At 40.4% G+C, this 17,639-nt stretch overlaps 1 protein-coding gene and 1 long non-coding RNA gene across 2 annotated transcripts in view; one reads left to right on the top strand and one right to left on the bottom strand.

Annotated features, from left to right (window-relative positions):
• Positions 1–12,846, bottom strand: part of LOC131108082 (inactive phospholipase D5-like) — a 30,084-nt gene extending 17,238 nt beyond the window's left edge. Inside the window, exon 1 of the mRNA XM_058058836.2 lies at positions 12,445–12,846. Within this exon, the coding sequence (XP_057914819.2) occupies positions 12,445–12,636 (192 nt within the window). The 5' untranslated portion in view covers positions 12,637–12,846. The remainder of the gene's footprint in view (positions 1–12,444) is intronic.
• On the top strand, positions 7,925–12,781 carry LOC144894493 (uncharacterized). Its single transcript, XR_013625123.1, has 3 exons — positions 7,925–8,464; positions 12,472–12,649; positions 12,731–12,781. It is a non-coding gene; the product is annotated as an uncharacterized LOC144894493 (long non-coding RNA).
• Positions 12,847–17,639: the final 4,793 nt, after the last annotated feature.

Below are 17,639 nucleotides of genomic sequence, written 5' to 3'. Positions count from 1 at the left end.
CCGAGGCGTTCCCAGGCCAGTTGGGAGACATTGTCCTTCCAACATGTCCTGGGTCTTCCTCAAGGCCTTCTACCAGTTGGACCTCCCCAGGGGGGTTTCTGGGAGGCACCTCACTTTGTCACGAATGTCAAAAAGTAAAGCTCCTGTGTGCCACGTGAGGCCACATTCGGAGTTTAATCTGGCACAGAAGGAAACTGTCGATGTGATTTTCGGCCCTCGTGCTCATACTCTTCATCACTGGCTCCGTGCATCCTCCCTCTGCGCCATGCCCATTGATCCCAGCAAGGCTACGCCAAATCAATAAATCAATTATAGAGCCATTAAAAAGACATGATAGCCTTGTCAGCCATGTCAACCAAAGCTAAAGGCGATTTATTCTTTTAACGAATTTGTGGTTAACTTCTTTTTATACTTACGTGACTGAAATTAAATGTGTGAAGCACATCAATAGTACCCTTAATAGTTCATTTAGCCCTTTCATTCATCATATATACGTCTTTAGAATTGTTTTTTTGCATGTGAAATTATAAAAACATGTTTTGTGTTAACCTTTTTTGACTGTCAACCTCTGATGACATCACAATCGAGTGACGTCACTTTCTGTTTCGGTTGCCATTTTGTTTTGCGAGGTAATGTGATGCTAACAAGGAAGCATGTTTTGTGATTAAAAAAAATTGCTAACCGGAGAATGCACTCAAAACAAAGCAACATTGTGGCCTAAATTTTTGACGCTAACCAAGGTTGTATTTGTATTTCCATTATTTACCATGAAAAAAAATGATTAAAAAAACCCTATTAGAGCCACCTTTGCACAAAATCTAACAAAATACAAATAATACTTCACAAATTATTATTTTTGCAACTATACCAGGGGTCGGCAACCTTTACTATGAAAAGAGCCATTTTACCCAATGCCCACTGAAGAAAAATAGCCTGGAGCCGCAAAACATATAGTATGTTTAAAACAACATTGGAGGGAATTTGGGGGTATCAAAGTAGTTCAGATAAGAAAAGACGAGTTGGAGTACTCTTGCTAGTTTTGGAGATAAACTTACATAAATGTATGTGTAAACTACTGTAAACGTAAAAACAAGTTCCCATGCCGCTGTTTTTAAATTATCTCGAATTTATTTTTTAGATTTGTAGGTAAGTATTACTTGTTTTTCTTCATGTACTGAACTGGATAGCAGTCAGAACTCACTCAGGATGCATTCATGGTCTCAGACAAAGTTGGATTTTTTAAAACTCATTACAAAAGACGTGCATTTTCCCCACTTGGGTGTTAAAAATATTCAAGCATCGCAAAGGGAGCCACAATAAAGAGGCTGAAGAGCCACATGCGGCTCTGGAGCCGCAGGTTGCTGACCCCTGAACTATACTGTTAGTATCCGCCCCTATTTCAGACGCCAATTTCAGGTTTTAGTGTACTTTCTAAACAAATAATACGAGATGCAGCATACATACTATTTTTACTGTTAATAAAACTGCGGCAGTCCTGAGCATTACAACTGAAGGTTAAAGGGGACCTAGTCTGCTTTTCCACTTTTCCGAACTATAAATGTATTTAGAATGCTGTATTCTCGTGTTAAACGATGCCATAGTTTCAGATGATGAGCTCTGCGAGCCCTGAAAGAACGCTCAGTTTCAAAAGGCGTGGTCAAACTGCCCCTTTGTGACATCACAGAGGAACAGACATCCTTATATGTTTGGAAGTTAGAAGTTTGGAAGCACTTTGGGCGTGTGGCCAATCACAGCAGAGTGGGCATGTCCGAAGGCGGGCCGTGGGTGGAATTAATTAAAACAGACTGTTTTGACAGGAAGCACAAATCAAAGGAAATCCATCTGGAATAGGCGCAGATTCTGCAAAATCCAAAAAGTTTTCTGTGTGGGTTATTGTGTGTAGCTGCTCTATAGGAAACCGTGACTCAAATATAAGGGTTGAAAAATATCCCCTAATGTTTTCTCAGAACACAGCACACCCAAATTTGCCCACACAAAACACGTACAACCAACAAAGATGCATAAAACAACACAACTTGGGAATAAAGTGTTGTCGTAATGACACAGGAAGTATTTGCACCCACAGAGTTCTCGTCTTGCAGGAGATCAGATGTTTTTGCAAGCTCCTGCATATTCTTCCACGCTTCCGACAGCGTTTCCTTGCCATCAATACCAGCAGGTGTATCACATTGCTGCTGGACACAAGCAACTTGGCATGTTTAATTCCACTGCCTCAGCTGCTGTGTGTGTGTGTGTGTGTGTGTGTGTGTGTGTGTGTGTGTGTGTGTGTGTGGACTGATGAGTCGTTTCTCAGAGTGAGGGTGTAGCTGGTTCAGTGCACACACACACTCAATCAGAGGCATCCGGCTCCAGCCAAAAGTGTTTCATTAAAGCCTTGCCAGTACGGTGACGCTCGGGTTTGATCCCCTGACGAGCCGCTGCAGGCCTTTGCTAAATGAGTGCCGTGTCAGGGGGGAAAACATAAGGGACGGCTGCAAAAAGTGAGAACGTCGCCATCGATTGTCCACAAGTGCTCACTTCTCAGTCGTCCGGTGACGTGAGGCAACGAGCAGTTCCATGCTGAGTGTCCTGATAGAGGAAGCACTGCAGTCTGTGACCTCCCTGTTTAATTCTTAATGCTTTGTTTTTCTTCTCAGACACGTTCTTCAAGGTACATCTACAATCTAAAATCTAAAAAACATCAGGGATGCATCATCAGACTGATATCCGACATCAGTATCGGCGTGTGCTTGTGCTGATATCTGACATTTTAGATGATCGGATATCAGTCCGATATCAGAAAAAGAATGGTAAGATTTGATTGGCCTGCATTGAAAATCTCAGATATCACCTAGCCAATTATCAGACACTGATATCAGCCAGCGGCACGGCGGTTGAGTGGTTAGCGTGCAGACCTCACAGCTAGGAGACCAGGGTTCAATTCCACCCTCGGCCATCTCTGTGTGGAGTTTGCATGTTCTCCTCCGGGTACTCCGATTTCCTCCCACATTCCAAAAACATGCTAGGTTAATTGGCCACTCCAAATTGTCCATAGGTATGAATGTGAGTGTGAATGGTTGTTTGTCTATATGTGGCTGGCCACATATAGATGCAGATTTTAATGTGACCAACACCATCGCGTATCCGGAGCCCTACAAAATATTGGTATCGGTGCCTGATGATACTCAAGGCGACAAGTTGGACACGTTAGTAGTGTGCAAGTTAGTACCCTGAGACGTGATGTGAAGCCCAAGTACATAGACTACTTTAAAAACACGTTTTTGCTTTGCTTGAAGTGATTTGTGTGTGGTGGCCGCATGCAGGAAAAAATGTCAAGACAGCACTTTACTACTACACTCTACTATGAGTTGTATCTATATATTGGATTTGTGACCCACCACAACTATTTCATGCCAACACAGCAACTCTACGACAGCGTTCCACTCTCTCTATTTGTAGTGCATGAGAAAGAAAAAACGTCCCACATTTATGAACACAGCAACGACAGATCCAATGTTGTAATACATACAGTACATGCATCGGGAGAAAACAGGCTCAGCCAGCATTAATAGCCTTGATGAGTTGTTTCTAGACAGTTTGCCAATGTTTTTAGACTTGCTGCTAATTAGAGACGCTTGTGGTTATTTGCTTTGTAGACCATATATGTATGTACCTTCAGTGTGAGAGACATTAACTGGTGAATTTACATCAGTTCGTTATCATAGTACATCATTCCTTTAAGAAGCTGCACAGTCTGACAATGAGTTTCACTATTTTTCAATATAATTGTCAATATACATAGTAGTGCAGGGGTGTCCAAAATGTGGCCCTTGGAGCATTTCTGGCTAGTGGCTGTTTTTTTATTAGCCTGTAGCACATTCTAAGAATATAATTCATAATTCAACAAGAAAACGAAAAAAAAAAAAATCAATAGTCAAATATTGAGAAAAAAGTTATAATCATATGAGAAAAAGTTTTAATTTTACAAGAATAACATTGTACATGTCGTAGCACAAAGCTGAAACATGACAACAAATAGACATTCTAAAAAGTGGTAATATTATGAGAAACAGACAAAAATAAAGCCACAAAGTTACAATATTAGCAAAAGAAAGTTTACAAGAGAAAAGTTGAAATAGTTGGAAAATTATAAAAACAAAATCGGAATAAAGTCGTAATATTTCCAGAAAAAAAAAGTTGAAATATTTGGAAAATTACAGCAAAATTACAGAAAATGTGGAAAAAAAGTTCACCGACGGTATATCACAAAGCTCCAAAAACATGCTAGGTTAATTAGTGACTCCAAATTGTCCATAGGTATGAATGTGAGTGTGAATGGTTGTTTGTCTATACGTGCCCTGTGATTGGCTGGCGACCAGTCCAGGGTATACCCCGCCTCTTGCCCAAAGACAGCTAGGATAGGCCCCAGCTCCGCGACCTTGGATGGATGGATGAATAGTTGCTTGGATGGAATATGATGAATATATAACACCCTTGCAGTAGTGCTCCAGTATACTGGATATAAGGGATATATTTTGATACTGTAGTGTTTCTATAATGTTTGTTTGCCTCCGAGACACCAATCAAGTGTCAGAATGTGTACGCGCTTGTTTTGCACCTGTTGTGAGTGCAACGGATGACGAGCAGATGGAGGCTCCTGACTAATTTCACCTTTTTCCCAAATGAGCACGTCAATGTAAACAAACTTCCTGCAGGACTCGGCTTTAGCCATAACGCTCTGATTTTGGGGTTTTGTTTTGGTTTTTTTGACTGTGCGGGAGCTAGTCTGGTTGCCATGGATACTGTTTCAGGTGTTTCAGCCTTGACTCACATGATAGTGTGTCAACTCCTTCATCTGTGTGTGTTTGTGTGTGTGTGTGTGTGATGTAGCATTGTGTGTCCACTATACCAAGCAATATCAATAGTGTATGTGAGCAGAATTACAAATGATATTTTCCTTCCTTCTCATCACTATTGCTATGACGACCCCCTCCCTTCTCTCGTCTCCCCTCAGACAGACACTGTGAGTGGAATGGGTCACACGTGCACAGTCCAATCAGAACCCCACAAGACCTGTTTTATCTCCAGGAGCGTTGTGTTCATTCAGGTTGAAATGACACAAAGAGGCAGAGACAGATGGAGGAAAAGAGTGTTTGGAAATGGCTCATCAAGTAATCAGTTACATTTTGAACCACAAATTTGTGTAATACTAATAACAGGTACGCAACATCTTGGGTGATTTGTCTTACAACGATGGCTTAATGAGCCTAGCAGGGTGTGATGTTAGAAAAGCCGTCCGTAATATGATAACAGAAAATTTACAACGAAGAGTAATCAGCCAATCAATATCGTTTCTACTCAATTAGACGCTTTTTATACAAAAACGCTGCCAAAAAAACATGGCCATTTGGCTTTTTAGTGTATTCATTCATTCATTCATTCATTTTCTACCGCTTATTCTCACGAGGGTTGTGGGGGGTGCTGGAGCCTATCCCAGCTGTCTTTGGGCGAGAGGTGGGGTACACCCTGGACTGATGGCCAGCCAATCACAAGGCACATATAGACAAACAACCATTCACACTCACATTCATACCTATGGACAATTTGGAGTCACCAATTAACCTAGCATGTTTTTGGAATGTGGGAGGAAACCGGAGTACCCGGAGAAAACCCACGCATGCACGGGGAGAACATGCAAACTCCACACAGAGATGGCCGAGGGTGGAATTGAGCTTTCTAGTGTATGTTTTTCAAAAATACGGCATGAGCTACTAAGTCACAACCAAAACAACAATGGCGGACTGCATGCTTACTTTTCTAACCTGTAAACACTTCACTATACGATTCACTATGCAATGAATCGTTGTGTGGTGCGTGGTCTACAACAAGAAAGGTCAGCATCCAACAGCTTTATCTACCTCTGCATGCGCTTTAAAACACCAGTTACACTTGCCGTACTGTTGTTTACAATAAAAACATCATTAGCGCTATTCATGATAGCCGAGTAGTTTGCTCCTGACCGCTATTACAACATTGGTTCTGTTGCCAATGTGTTATGTAACATCGCCAGCTACTGACCTGACATGTTCAGTCACTTTTGTGTGTTTTTTGAAAAAAATTGTTGCACCACTTTTGTTTTTCAGTGAAAAATTAACATTAACATTGTCATTCAGTACAGTCCTCGACGTCACTTCCTGTCTACATGCCCGGAAGACGTTTATTGACACACACGCGCACACAAGTCTTATTTTTGTCTTAAATGGCTTATTTTTTTCCAATGATATCTACTATATTCAGTACTATGAGTGTAAATCTGACTGCAGGGGTGTTATTGTATGTCTAGAGGGCTCCAATCATATTCCAAACCATATGTTTAAGGTTGTAAACAGGTTTTCTATGCTCTAATGGAAATTCATGTATTACGGACGGGTTTGGAGACAATTATGGAAAGCAGGAAGTGAACAAATGTAACAGTTACTGATTGTAAAAGTACCAGATGGAGGGGTAGGATTTAATAAGCTTTGCTTCTTCCTACTCCTTTTGGACATGTGGAACTGTGAACTGATTATGTGATGCATTCAATTGTAATCTGATGCATGTTCAAATGAAATAAAACCATTACCATTACTAATTAACCGCTATAAACGAGGGATTACCGCCACATACAGGACTGGAGGCGACATGGGCAGCCATGGTTTACAACAATCAGAACTAAGAACTCAGAACACCTGTCATCACCCACAGGGGCGCGTATAGGGACGAGAAATTAGGACAATTCCAAGGGCCCGTACCAGAAAATAGAGATTTGGTGCAATATGATTTTTTTTAATGGGGTCCCCCCGACCCCCAAGCATGTACAGTACATCATCCCCCCCATACCGGCCAACAACAGGAGGATTTATAGATTAGCGTCTCATCATGCATAGTAAAATCAAATAAAAGTCACTTGTAGTTGTAAGATCTCACCTTCATGATGCATCCCTCGTTCCCAAGTGGTAAAAGGAAGTAATCTATCTAGCGGTCTATCCAGCTACAGCATCTCACTACTTTCTTCTTCTTCTTTGCTCCCTTCTTGCCTTCCTACTCTTGTCTTCTCTGCGTATCGTGTGTTCGTCCACCTCTTTCTAACTCTCCCGCTTCCTCCATCCATCCCTCCTTCCCTCTCCCTCACTCGCTCCTTCTCTGCTTCCCTGCCTCCTCCATCCTCTCTTCCCCCGTGTTAGAAAGCTCACATTTCTCTCTTCTCCCTTATGGACACCGAAAGTGGGAGGGAAAGGGAGAATAAATAGAAGGTCCGGCTCTTGTCTCCTCTCATTCTATCCTTGTGTGTATGAGAGTGTGTGTGTGTGTGTGTGTGTGTGTGTGTGATGCTGCCCTGCCCTCACAAAACACACACACACATAGGATCCACTTGTTTTCTCACAAGTGCTGTAGAATGGTGCAGTGAAGCAATAACTCTTGAAGTGTTTTTATATCACCCTGCATCATTTCTTGCCGTTTAACGCGAAGACGCACACAAAGCGACACAATTCATGAAAGAGAGCAAAAGCATGGCACATCAAAGCATCTGTGAGGAAATCTGAGCTCTGGAAATGTCTGAAAATGGCACATTGACATGCAGTTCCTGTGCAGATGCAGATTGGAGTTGGATCTTTGCAAGTGTGACAGCCCTGCAGCGCTGCACTGACACAGAACCACCAACAGAGGACGCCGGTACAAAACAAGCAGTAAATGCCATTTGATCATTTATGATTATTTTTAGATACCATTCATTCATTCATTTTCTACTGCTTTTTCCTCATGAGGGTCGCGGGGGGTGCTGGAGCCTATCCCAAGCTGTCTTCGGCGTGAGGCGGTGTACACCCTGGACTGGTCGCCAGCCAATCACAGGGCACATATAGACAAACAACCATTCACACTCACATTCATACCTATGGACAATTTGGAGTCGCCAATTAACCTAGCATGTTTTTGGAATGTGGGAGGAAACCGGAGTACCCGGAGAAAACCCACGCATGCACGGGGAGAACATGCAAACTCCACAAAATGCTTTGGAAGACATGCTAGCATGCATATACGGAGGCGTATTAGGGGCACTGTGAAAAAAATGTAAATAAAGTAGTTAATTAATGAGAAAAAAAGTCAGAATTTACGACTTTATTCTTGAAATCTCTGATTTTTGTCCCCTCACAACCCACAAATGTCACCCCTGACAGTACATATTAATATTTTAACCGGTAATTCGATGCAGTTCTTCTGTGACTTTAAAAGAAAAGATGTCTCCAACACAACACACTATAAAAGACTTTCACATTCTGCAGCAGCCATGCTGTGATCTAATCAAATTAGCCTTGTCCTCTCCAGTGTAGGAGCTGAACGTGATCCAAGTGCAGCGTGCATGACTTGTGCCAAGAGTCTCCAGCCGAGAGTCCTCTGAGTCATTTCTTTGAGCAGCTCCTATACAGTAAGTGAGACCTTGATGTAAAGATAACATATACACTCCTTCCAGTAGCACAGCCAAAGCCAATGATATTTCTCATGGCGGCAAGGCTGCACCGTGAACTTTCCATGAAAGCAAATCGATACAAAGCATGTTGAGATAGAGTCGAGACACAAGAGATGGAGGAGGGGGTTCATTCATTGGATTAGGAAATGCCAACTTTGTGCGTCAAGTTAGTGACTAGTCAAGTTTGTCTTTACAAGATACAGGCACGGAAATCAAACATATTTTAATATTATAGTAATCCCTCGTTTTATTATGACACAACTGCCATAAGTACGACTACTTAATTATAAATCAAATATATTCACACACTAGAAAACCTGTTTTTGACCTTCTAACTAACAGTTTTTAACATGATTAGAGCCCTCTAGACATGACATAACAGCCCTATAGGTACTTTTACACAGGTATTACCCAATGTAATAAAGATAATAACAGAAAATGACTCATTTTCTGTTATTATCTTTATTATTAAGACTTAAATAAAACTTGTTACTTTTTATAATTTTTTATATTATAATATAAAAATATAATATCAATATAACATCACTTACATATAATATTTTAGTTCATTTAACCATTTTTCGTGCTTGACAATGCTTAATTTAGGAAAACAATACATACAATTTGCTTAAATATGCATTTTTTCAGTAATTCTAGGCTGTATTCAATCATGAAACAGCATGATTTATTAATATACTGTATATTGTTTTAAATAAGAGTCTGTGAAATTCAATCTGTGGTGTGACGATCACATCTTCCACTCTTAATTTAGTTTTAATAATCTGTTTTAAACAAGCTGTGGACTGTAAATGGTCCCTGTGATGTATACTTTGGGGACCAATGGGAAAAAACATGTTTTCCCTGCGACTCTTTTTCATTTGTTTAATAATTTGACCTTTTAATCTATCACATATGTCGCTGTGCCTGATGGTGAAAAGGTGGCGAGACACCGATAAAGCCACCTCACACACATGCATCCTTAGTCACTGTTAATATGCTTCATTATGATGTGTACAGTATGTGTGATGCGCTAAACGATTCCAAACAAAAAATGCAATGACAGTATTTTAAGTCCTCCCACTGGCTGTTAACATTTGGCAATGGCTCCCTCTGCTGGACTTGGATTCATAAATCTTCACTTTATAGCGTCTGTTTATACAACAAGGCCCATTTACCCAACATTAACAGCCTTTTTCTTCTCAGTGACTTAGAATTGGATTTAAAAGTGTAACACTGCAAAGCATTTAGTGTTTATTGTAGCTTATACAGCATGACATGCTACATTCACTTAAAAGGTAATGCTAATCTTACTTATGATAGTCCAAATGTAATTTTTTTTAACTTGTATTAATGACGAGGTGAAGCGTCAGGGCCTCCCTCATGCTGGGTCAGACAATTTTAACAAGCGGGGGTGTCATACATCAACACTGTCACCATGAAATTGGAAATGCAATCAGCGTGGGAAACAACTCCACCTTGAGCCCGTATTCCATCCAAACGGAACCTCGAGACGTGCACGCTTGTTGGCTACATGCAGCAATTACAGTGCTTGAATGCATCGTCTACTGCAGGGGTGTCCAAAGCAGGGTCTGGAGCCGCTATATAAGCCACACCGGTGTATAAACAGCACATGTCCACGGCATAAAATGGCTTATTGAGCATCAGGGCGTTGTTTATTTGACAACAGATAATCATCAGCTGTGTACAAACTCACCACCCACTGGAAACTCTTAGAAACAAAATTAAACTCATCATGCAGCAGCTTAACACGCAAAAGGTATCCATCAAAAATATACAGATATGCACCGATGCGAGTTTAAAATGAAAATAACAAATTGTAACATTTTCTTCTGATGAATTTTGCATTGGAGGACAAGCAGCATAGATCATATGCTGAGAGCCCGGAGGGAGGCTGACGTCATTGCAGCGCCCCAATGATTGCGTTGCTCAAACACAATGCATTATGGGAAAACTTCAAACATAACTTTTTGTTATGTTTCTTGTTCTAATGATCTCACAATAATAATAATCATAATAATAACACAGGCTACTGTTGTATCCATGGCCCACAATAAGCTAAAACTCAACTCTGAACCCCCGATATGACTCGTGTTCTGTGATTATATCTTCTGTATTGGGTATTATGAAAGTAAAGGGTTACTCCATGGGGGTTATTTCATGTCTAGATAATTGGGAAATGTTTCAGTTATTAAACAGGTTTTCTATGCCATAACTACAAAAATATCCTACTTCGTAGAAATGAACTTATCTTGTTGAGTCGAGAACAAATTAATGGTTGGTCTTATAGCGTAACCCCGCAAATAGCAAGTGGATAAAGGTTAAACACCCCCGATCAACTCTTTACAATATAGTGAACTGCACAAAAGCATTGTATGATTGTTAAACAACTATCTATTTTATTTGTCCACATAGGGCTAGATGTTGTCGTTTACAGTCATTTTTCATGATTTGGGACACATTGCTATGTTTCTTTTGACTACACTACATCCATATAAAGAGGCTGCATCCTTTATTTTAAAACCTAATTAGTTATTAGTGTCTGGAAGGGCCTCTGACGATGAAAACACAGAGTCAAGTAATGGAGAATCCATACAAATATAATTACCCATGCATGAGTACCCAATTTAGCTGCACTTCAAGCTGGAAATGAATATCATGATATTGTGCAGGGAATAGCACTAAATGACTGCAACAGGCGCATGGAAGTAGAGCGCTGTTAATATCATTTCTGGTCCGTTGAGTCTCAGCTACATCTGCTACATATCACAGCGTATACATAGTGTGTTCCATAGTGTGGCCATTTATTTTACAATAATGACAAAGGGAGACGTCTCCAGTACATCATGTCAGTGCAAAGCTGCAGTTTAACACCTCTGTGTGTGTGTGTGTGTGTGAGTGAACCAAACCCTCAGCTACTGTTTAATATATTTGTGCTCGGGAGAAAAGAAGTATACATTATGTACACATAATATACATTATGGTACACATAATGTCATTGTATGGTCATATCACTTTGTACTTTGGTACGAGGTACATTATTTAAAAAAAAAAAAAACTTAAACTGTATTATGGACAGCAGGAAGTGAGCAAATGAAACAGTTACTGATTGTAAAAGTAAACTGTATTATGGAAAGCAGGAAGTGAACAAATGTAACAGTTACTGATTATAAAAATACCAGATGGAGGGGTAGGATTTAATAAGCTTTGCTTCTTCCTACTCCTTTTGGAAGTATACATTATATACACATAATATACATTATGGTACACATAATGTCATTGTATGGTCATATCACCTCGTACTTCAGTACAAGGTACATTATAAAAAAAACAAAAAAAACTTAAACTGTATTATGGAAAGCAGGAAGTGAACAAATGTAACAGTTACTGATTATAAAAGTACTAGATGGAGGTACTAGATAGTACTAGATGGTAGGATTTAGTAAGCTTTGCTTCTTCCTACTCCTTTTGGACATGTGGAACTGTGAACTGATTATGTGATGCATTCAATTGTAATCTGATGCATGTTCAAATCAAATAAAACCATTACCATTACCATAATTCATCACAGTAACTTTCTGGATAAGTCACTATTTCCCACCTTCAGTATTAAATATTAATCACATACACTCCATTTTTGTAGTTCTTGTGTTTTCTAGTCCACCTGCAGGCAATCAGTGCAGTGTATTGCATTGTTTACCTGCAAGCACTATACCTTGTTAAACCTGAAAGATCACCGACATGCAGGAAAAAAGCAGAAAAATGGGTGATCTTTTCTAGAATGTACGGTATTTTTTGGTGTCTTCACCGAACATTTTCATATAATCACGCTGAAGTGGAGTAACATCAGTCCATCAATTTTCTAAATTATTGGTGAAATAATGATTGAAATGTTATGATCTCCAGTGTCCATCACTTACATGTTCTAGTTTGTCTCTCCTGCGCAGCCACACGCTGGCTGAGTAGTCCTGCTGCTGCACGGCCGAAATGATGCTACTGGCAGGGATCCCGGTGGCCGGGATTCCGAACCCAAACCCCCTTAGGTCCTGCAGGCCAACCATCGGCCCCCGTTTCCCTCGCTGATCCATGTTTCTGGATGTCTCCGATCTCATGGAAGAACATGAGGTATACTTCTGATCTTGGCATGGCTGCACTTTTGGTTTCTTTTATTCATTCTGCAACAAAAGTAGTATTTTTTTCCTCCAGAAGTCTCTTCTGATGGGATGCCGAGGTAAAAGAAAAAGCAGCAGTTGCAAGAACGGTCAGTAACAAATATTCCTCGATGGTGTCTTCATGTAGCCATCATGTCCTCATGAAGTATAGGACTGAGCGCACGTTAGTCTGGACTCTAGGCTGAGCTAGACTGGCTTTTTAGCTGAGATTCATCACACTGATGGAGTTCCAGTGAGACATCCCCAGTGCGAGGGAGGGGTGAGAGAACCCAGGTGGGAGGGGTTGAGGAAGAGAAGCGAGAAAAGAAAGTGATGGCGACCCAAACACTTCTAAATTTTTGTATTGTATTTTTTTTTATAATCAATTAGACTGTTTTTGAAGATATATGTTTTGACAATTATTAGAAGACAACATTTTCAATCATATAATTGCTTTCGAGAGCAAATCCATGGCTCATCTCCAGACAGGCACAAAGAAGGTTCACTCTGTGCTTGATTTCAGCCCCTGAAATCACTTTTGCTTCAGTAAATAACAAAGTGAGCCCTCTTTTGTCAGTCATACACTCTCTTTGTCTCTGTGAGAGGAGGCGGGGCTGCTAGCATACACACAGCAGAAGAGGAGCAATGCAAGGTAATGTAGGAGAAGTCAGGGGAGGGAAATAGACCATTTTGGTTTTAAACCAAATGAACAAGGCAACAAAAAGGCAACACAACAAAATTCCCCACCGACCCAGTTTTCCCATGAGGAATTGAGATGCAGAGCCTTTGGTGTTTGGTTGACAAAGAGAACAGCTCAAAATGGTGTGCGTTCACAGAAAGTTTACTTTGCTACATTGCAAACAAATGCTGCCCTTTAATATAGTTGAAAAGTCAGCATTTGAGAAATGCTGCAAATGTTTGACAGACAGTACAAATTGCCCATGAGAAAATACTTGCCACAGACATCACAAAATATTACATTTATATCTATATAATGTGGGGCCGAGTGGTTAGCGCGCAGGCCTCACAGCTAGGAGACCCGAGTTCAATTCCACCCTCAGCCATTTCTGTGTGGAGTTTGCATGTTCTCCCCGTGCATGCGTGGGTTTTCTCCGGGTACTCCGGTTTCCTCCCACATTCCAAAAACATGCTAGGTTATTTGGCGACTCCAAATTGTCCATAGGTATGAATGTGAGTGTGAATGGTTGTTTGTCTATGTGTGCCCTTTGATTGGCTGGCCACCAGTCCAGGGTGTACCCCGCCTCTCGTCCGAAGACAGCTGGGATAGGCTCCAGCAGTGGTAGAAAATGAAAAATGAAAAAATTGATAATGCGAGTGGTTTCAAAATGCAATTGTTTTGTAACTCAGTTAAATTGAAAAGTCTCTTTGTCCACTCATACATTTTTCATAGCAATTTTCTTAAAAATAATGTTAAAATCCCGTCTTGTATCATTCTCATAGGCCTAATGTCATGTATCATCTCAGTGTCTATAGTGACATCTCTACTCCTTAGTGTTCAGGAGGTTTGATGCCTTGCTTAAGAGCACCTCAACAGTGCCCCGTATCCCTCCAACAACCAGTCCCCCGGTTTTCCAATGATTCAAGCCATGAAAGACACCCACCACCCTTTCACTTACATTTTTGCTATTTTATCTGCTGCTATTGTTCATTTCCCCGTTTCTTTTAAGTGTTTGCTGCCACACACACACACACACACGTGCACACATACACACACGTACACACACGTGCACACAAAGCAGAGTGGTGCAGTGAGGCTGCAGTCCCGAGCTCTCGCTTTACCTCCGCTTGCCCAGATGTGCCAAGAGAAGCAACAGAGCGCAGCAAAGCCTGCAAGTGTTAATTATCCTCCTCAAGTCTCTTGTCTCTGTCCAAACCCGACTCTTTGAAATAAATCACAGCAACAACCTGGAAGAAGCTTTGGAAGAGTGCATGCAAATGTATTATGCACAGCTTTCACTGCTTAACATGTTGATGTAGTGCCACACTTGCCATGTCACACAAGACGTAAAACTCTAATGCATGGTGTCTGAAGACGAACGGTCTCTGAGGCGTCACGTAACACTGCTTTATCAAGTAGTTGCAATACTTTAATAGGTCTAGCTAGTCTGCGTTTGTGCACTGTTAGAAATAATTGGCTGCAAAGAAGCAACACAGCTTAACTCTGTGAAATGGAAAATCCATTTTAATGACCTGGTCTCCACCCTCTGCTGTCACTATTACAATACATTCAACCTGCATGTACAGTATTACTAGATTGCCACATGTGGTTTAACATTGATTATGCCATCACTATCTATTCATGTATTATGGTATGTCTACAGTATAGCATTGAGGGGTCCCCCTTTTTATGGTAATGGTAATGGTAATGGTTTTATTTCATTTGAACATGCATCAGATTACAATTGAATGCATCACATAATCAGTTCACAGTTCCACATGTCCAAAAGGAGTAGGAAGAAGCAAAGCTTATTAAATCCTACCCCTCCATCTGGTACTTTTACAATCAGTAACTGTTACATTTGTTCACTTCCTGCTTTCTTAATATATTTTTAATATAAGTTTTTTGTTTTTTTTTGTCCCGTACCGAAGTACAATGTCATATGATCATACAATGACATAATGGGTACATAATAGTAGCTGTCAATATCGTGATATATATATCACGATACTCTTCATCCTTGTATTTAGCAAACATCAACTGCTTGTATTGTTTCTTGAATTGGCTCATCGTTGTGCATTGTTTGATTTCCTTAGTCAATCCATTCCATAGTTTGATTCCACATACTGAAATGCTATGGCTTTTTAACGTAGTCCTAGCATATAAGTGTTTCAAATTTAGTTCTTCCCTGAGATCATATTTCATGTGGAATATTTTTGTAGTTACGACCTTTTTGATGTTTTTTTTCAACATTATTAGAGCCCTCTAGACATCAAATAACACCCCTATAGTCACCTTTACACTCATATAACCCAATATAGGAGACGTAATAATAGAAAATAAGGCATCTTAGACATACTCCCATATTAGCATTGACAGCGTACTTCCTGCGCTGACAAAATATCTTTGTCTCGTCAATGTAACGTTACCGACAGCTAGTGACCAGTGTAGAGCTAGGTAGCTGCTGTTGGCCACAAGTCAAAGCAGTCACTGCTTTCTCCATATTTCGAACCAAAGACGCTGCTGTTAACACTCAGCGAAACACAGTAAATTCTCACTGACTGACATCACATACATCACTTCCCTGGTCCCGTTCCTTAATGGCACACGCAACAACTCGGATATTACACTAAAACAGCATTATCTTTATAAAGGAAACATTTTTGTAAATCTCATTAGAATTAATGATGCAGTTAGTGTATTTGTTTATGCATTTTTAGAATGTACTAAAAAGGGCTCCATGAAAAAAAAACATGCATAAATAAATCAGCCGAATTCATTTTTCATCAAAAACAATGCTGAGTCATCCATCAGGGAGCTTCACTCAAGTCCTGCACTCTTTTTATTCAATCTCGTTGCATACACTCAACAGTTATGTACCGCATCGTTATGCGTCTGGCATGCAGGCTGAATGCTTGAACATGAGCCAAGCCAACAGAAAAGCACTAAAAAAGAAACCTGCCATGTTTTATGTGACGCAGAAATGCATCTACTAAATGAAAACCTTCCATTCCATTCCCCCCCCCCCACCATCAAACAACATGAAGCTCAGGGAGACGTTTTTACGACAGTGTTGCCGCTGGAGTTAATAAAGCTAGTATGTGTGCATGTGTGTGTGTGTGTGTGTGTGCAAGGGAATGAGCAGCAGAGATGATCACACATTAGATAGCATCAAGGCGAGCCCCCTGAGAGGTGGCATCTTATGAAACTATATAACTTTGCTCTTATGACACAAGAGGCACTTGGGAGAGAGTTGGCTTCCACGACCAAGTGAGGAAAACAATCCATACCTGCATATCTCATGGACACAGGAAACACACAGAAGGGACATTACTGAGTTTGGAAGCTTATTTAGAATGGACAATTCAATGGATGGGGAAATCTAGACTATGCTTCTAGGTATGAATGTGAGTGTTAATGTTGTCTATATGTGCCCTTTGATTGGCTGGCCACCAGTCCAGGGTGTACCCCGCCTTGCGCCCGAACACAGCTGGGATAGGCTCCAGCATACCCCCTTGAGCAGGTGAGGATAAGCGGCATAGAAAATATATTTTGCAGTAATCTGCATCATTCTGAGAGCAGATTCTTATATATTGCTTGATATCGTCCAGTAATTCATTCCCACGACTGATATTGGCAGCTGCTCTTCCCTCATATTAATAATGTCATGTAATCACCACCCTATTGCTTATTTTACTGTGATGTTAATAGAAAAAATACCATCAACAAAATAAAAAACACCCCGATCAATAGTCAATTATAAAAGTCCTACAACTGTCAGCAGCAGATATGCATTATGGAGAGATGCACGTTTCTATGCGGCACAAACGTCGTGTAAGGACAAAGCAAACTGCAAACTATAAAACGTACTAATGCAATCATAGAAATAAACATAGAAAAAACTGGTTACTTAAACATCACATGCGCTGCTTGTGACTCCGAGTGATCCTACCTGAGGTGTGATTAATATTAGAAGTATTACCAGCACTGAATAGTCATTAGAAATTACATATTTACAGAAACTTGGAAATAATGCCAAACCATTGAGATTGTTTGGAGCACGACTCAATCTGATGTGGTCTATTTCATGCACCAATATCAGAATATAGCATATAGAAAAAAATGTCGATATGATGCAATATAGTATTCAATCCAATGCATAACAAAAACATCTATGCTAATGTTAAATCATATTGTCTTGTGTTGATCCCATTAGAATGTACAGGTGGTTAGTCAGTGCATGCACACACAGTACTTAAAGTGATAGCACAACTATGTCAATATG

Source organism: Doryrhamphus excisus, linkage group LG20, assembly GCF_037039965.1.
Source record: "Doryrhamphus excisus strain RoL-2023G ecotype Guam linkage group LG20, RoL_Dexc_Guam_v1.1, whole genome shotgun sequence".
NCBI classification, from domain to species: domain Eukaryota; kingdom Metazoa; phylum Chordata; class Actinopteri; order Syngnathiformes; family Syngnathidae; genus Doryrhamphus; species Doryrhamphus excisus.
The sequence above is the reverse complement of the archived record's forward strand: the minus strand, read 5'-3'. Positions and strand labels throughout refer to the sequence as shown.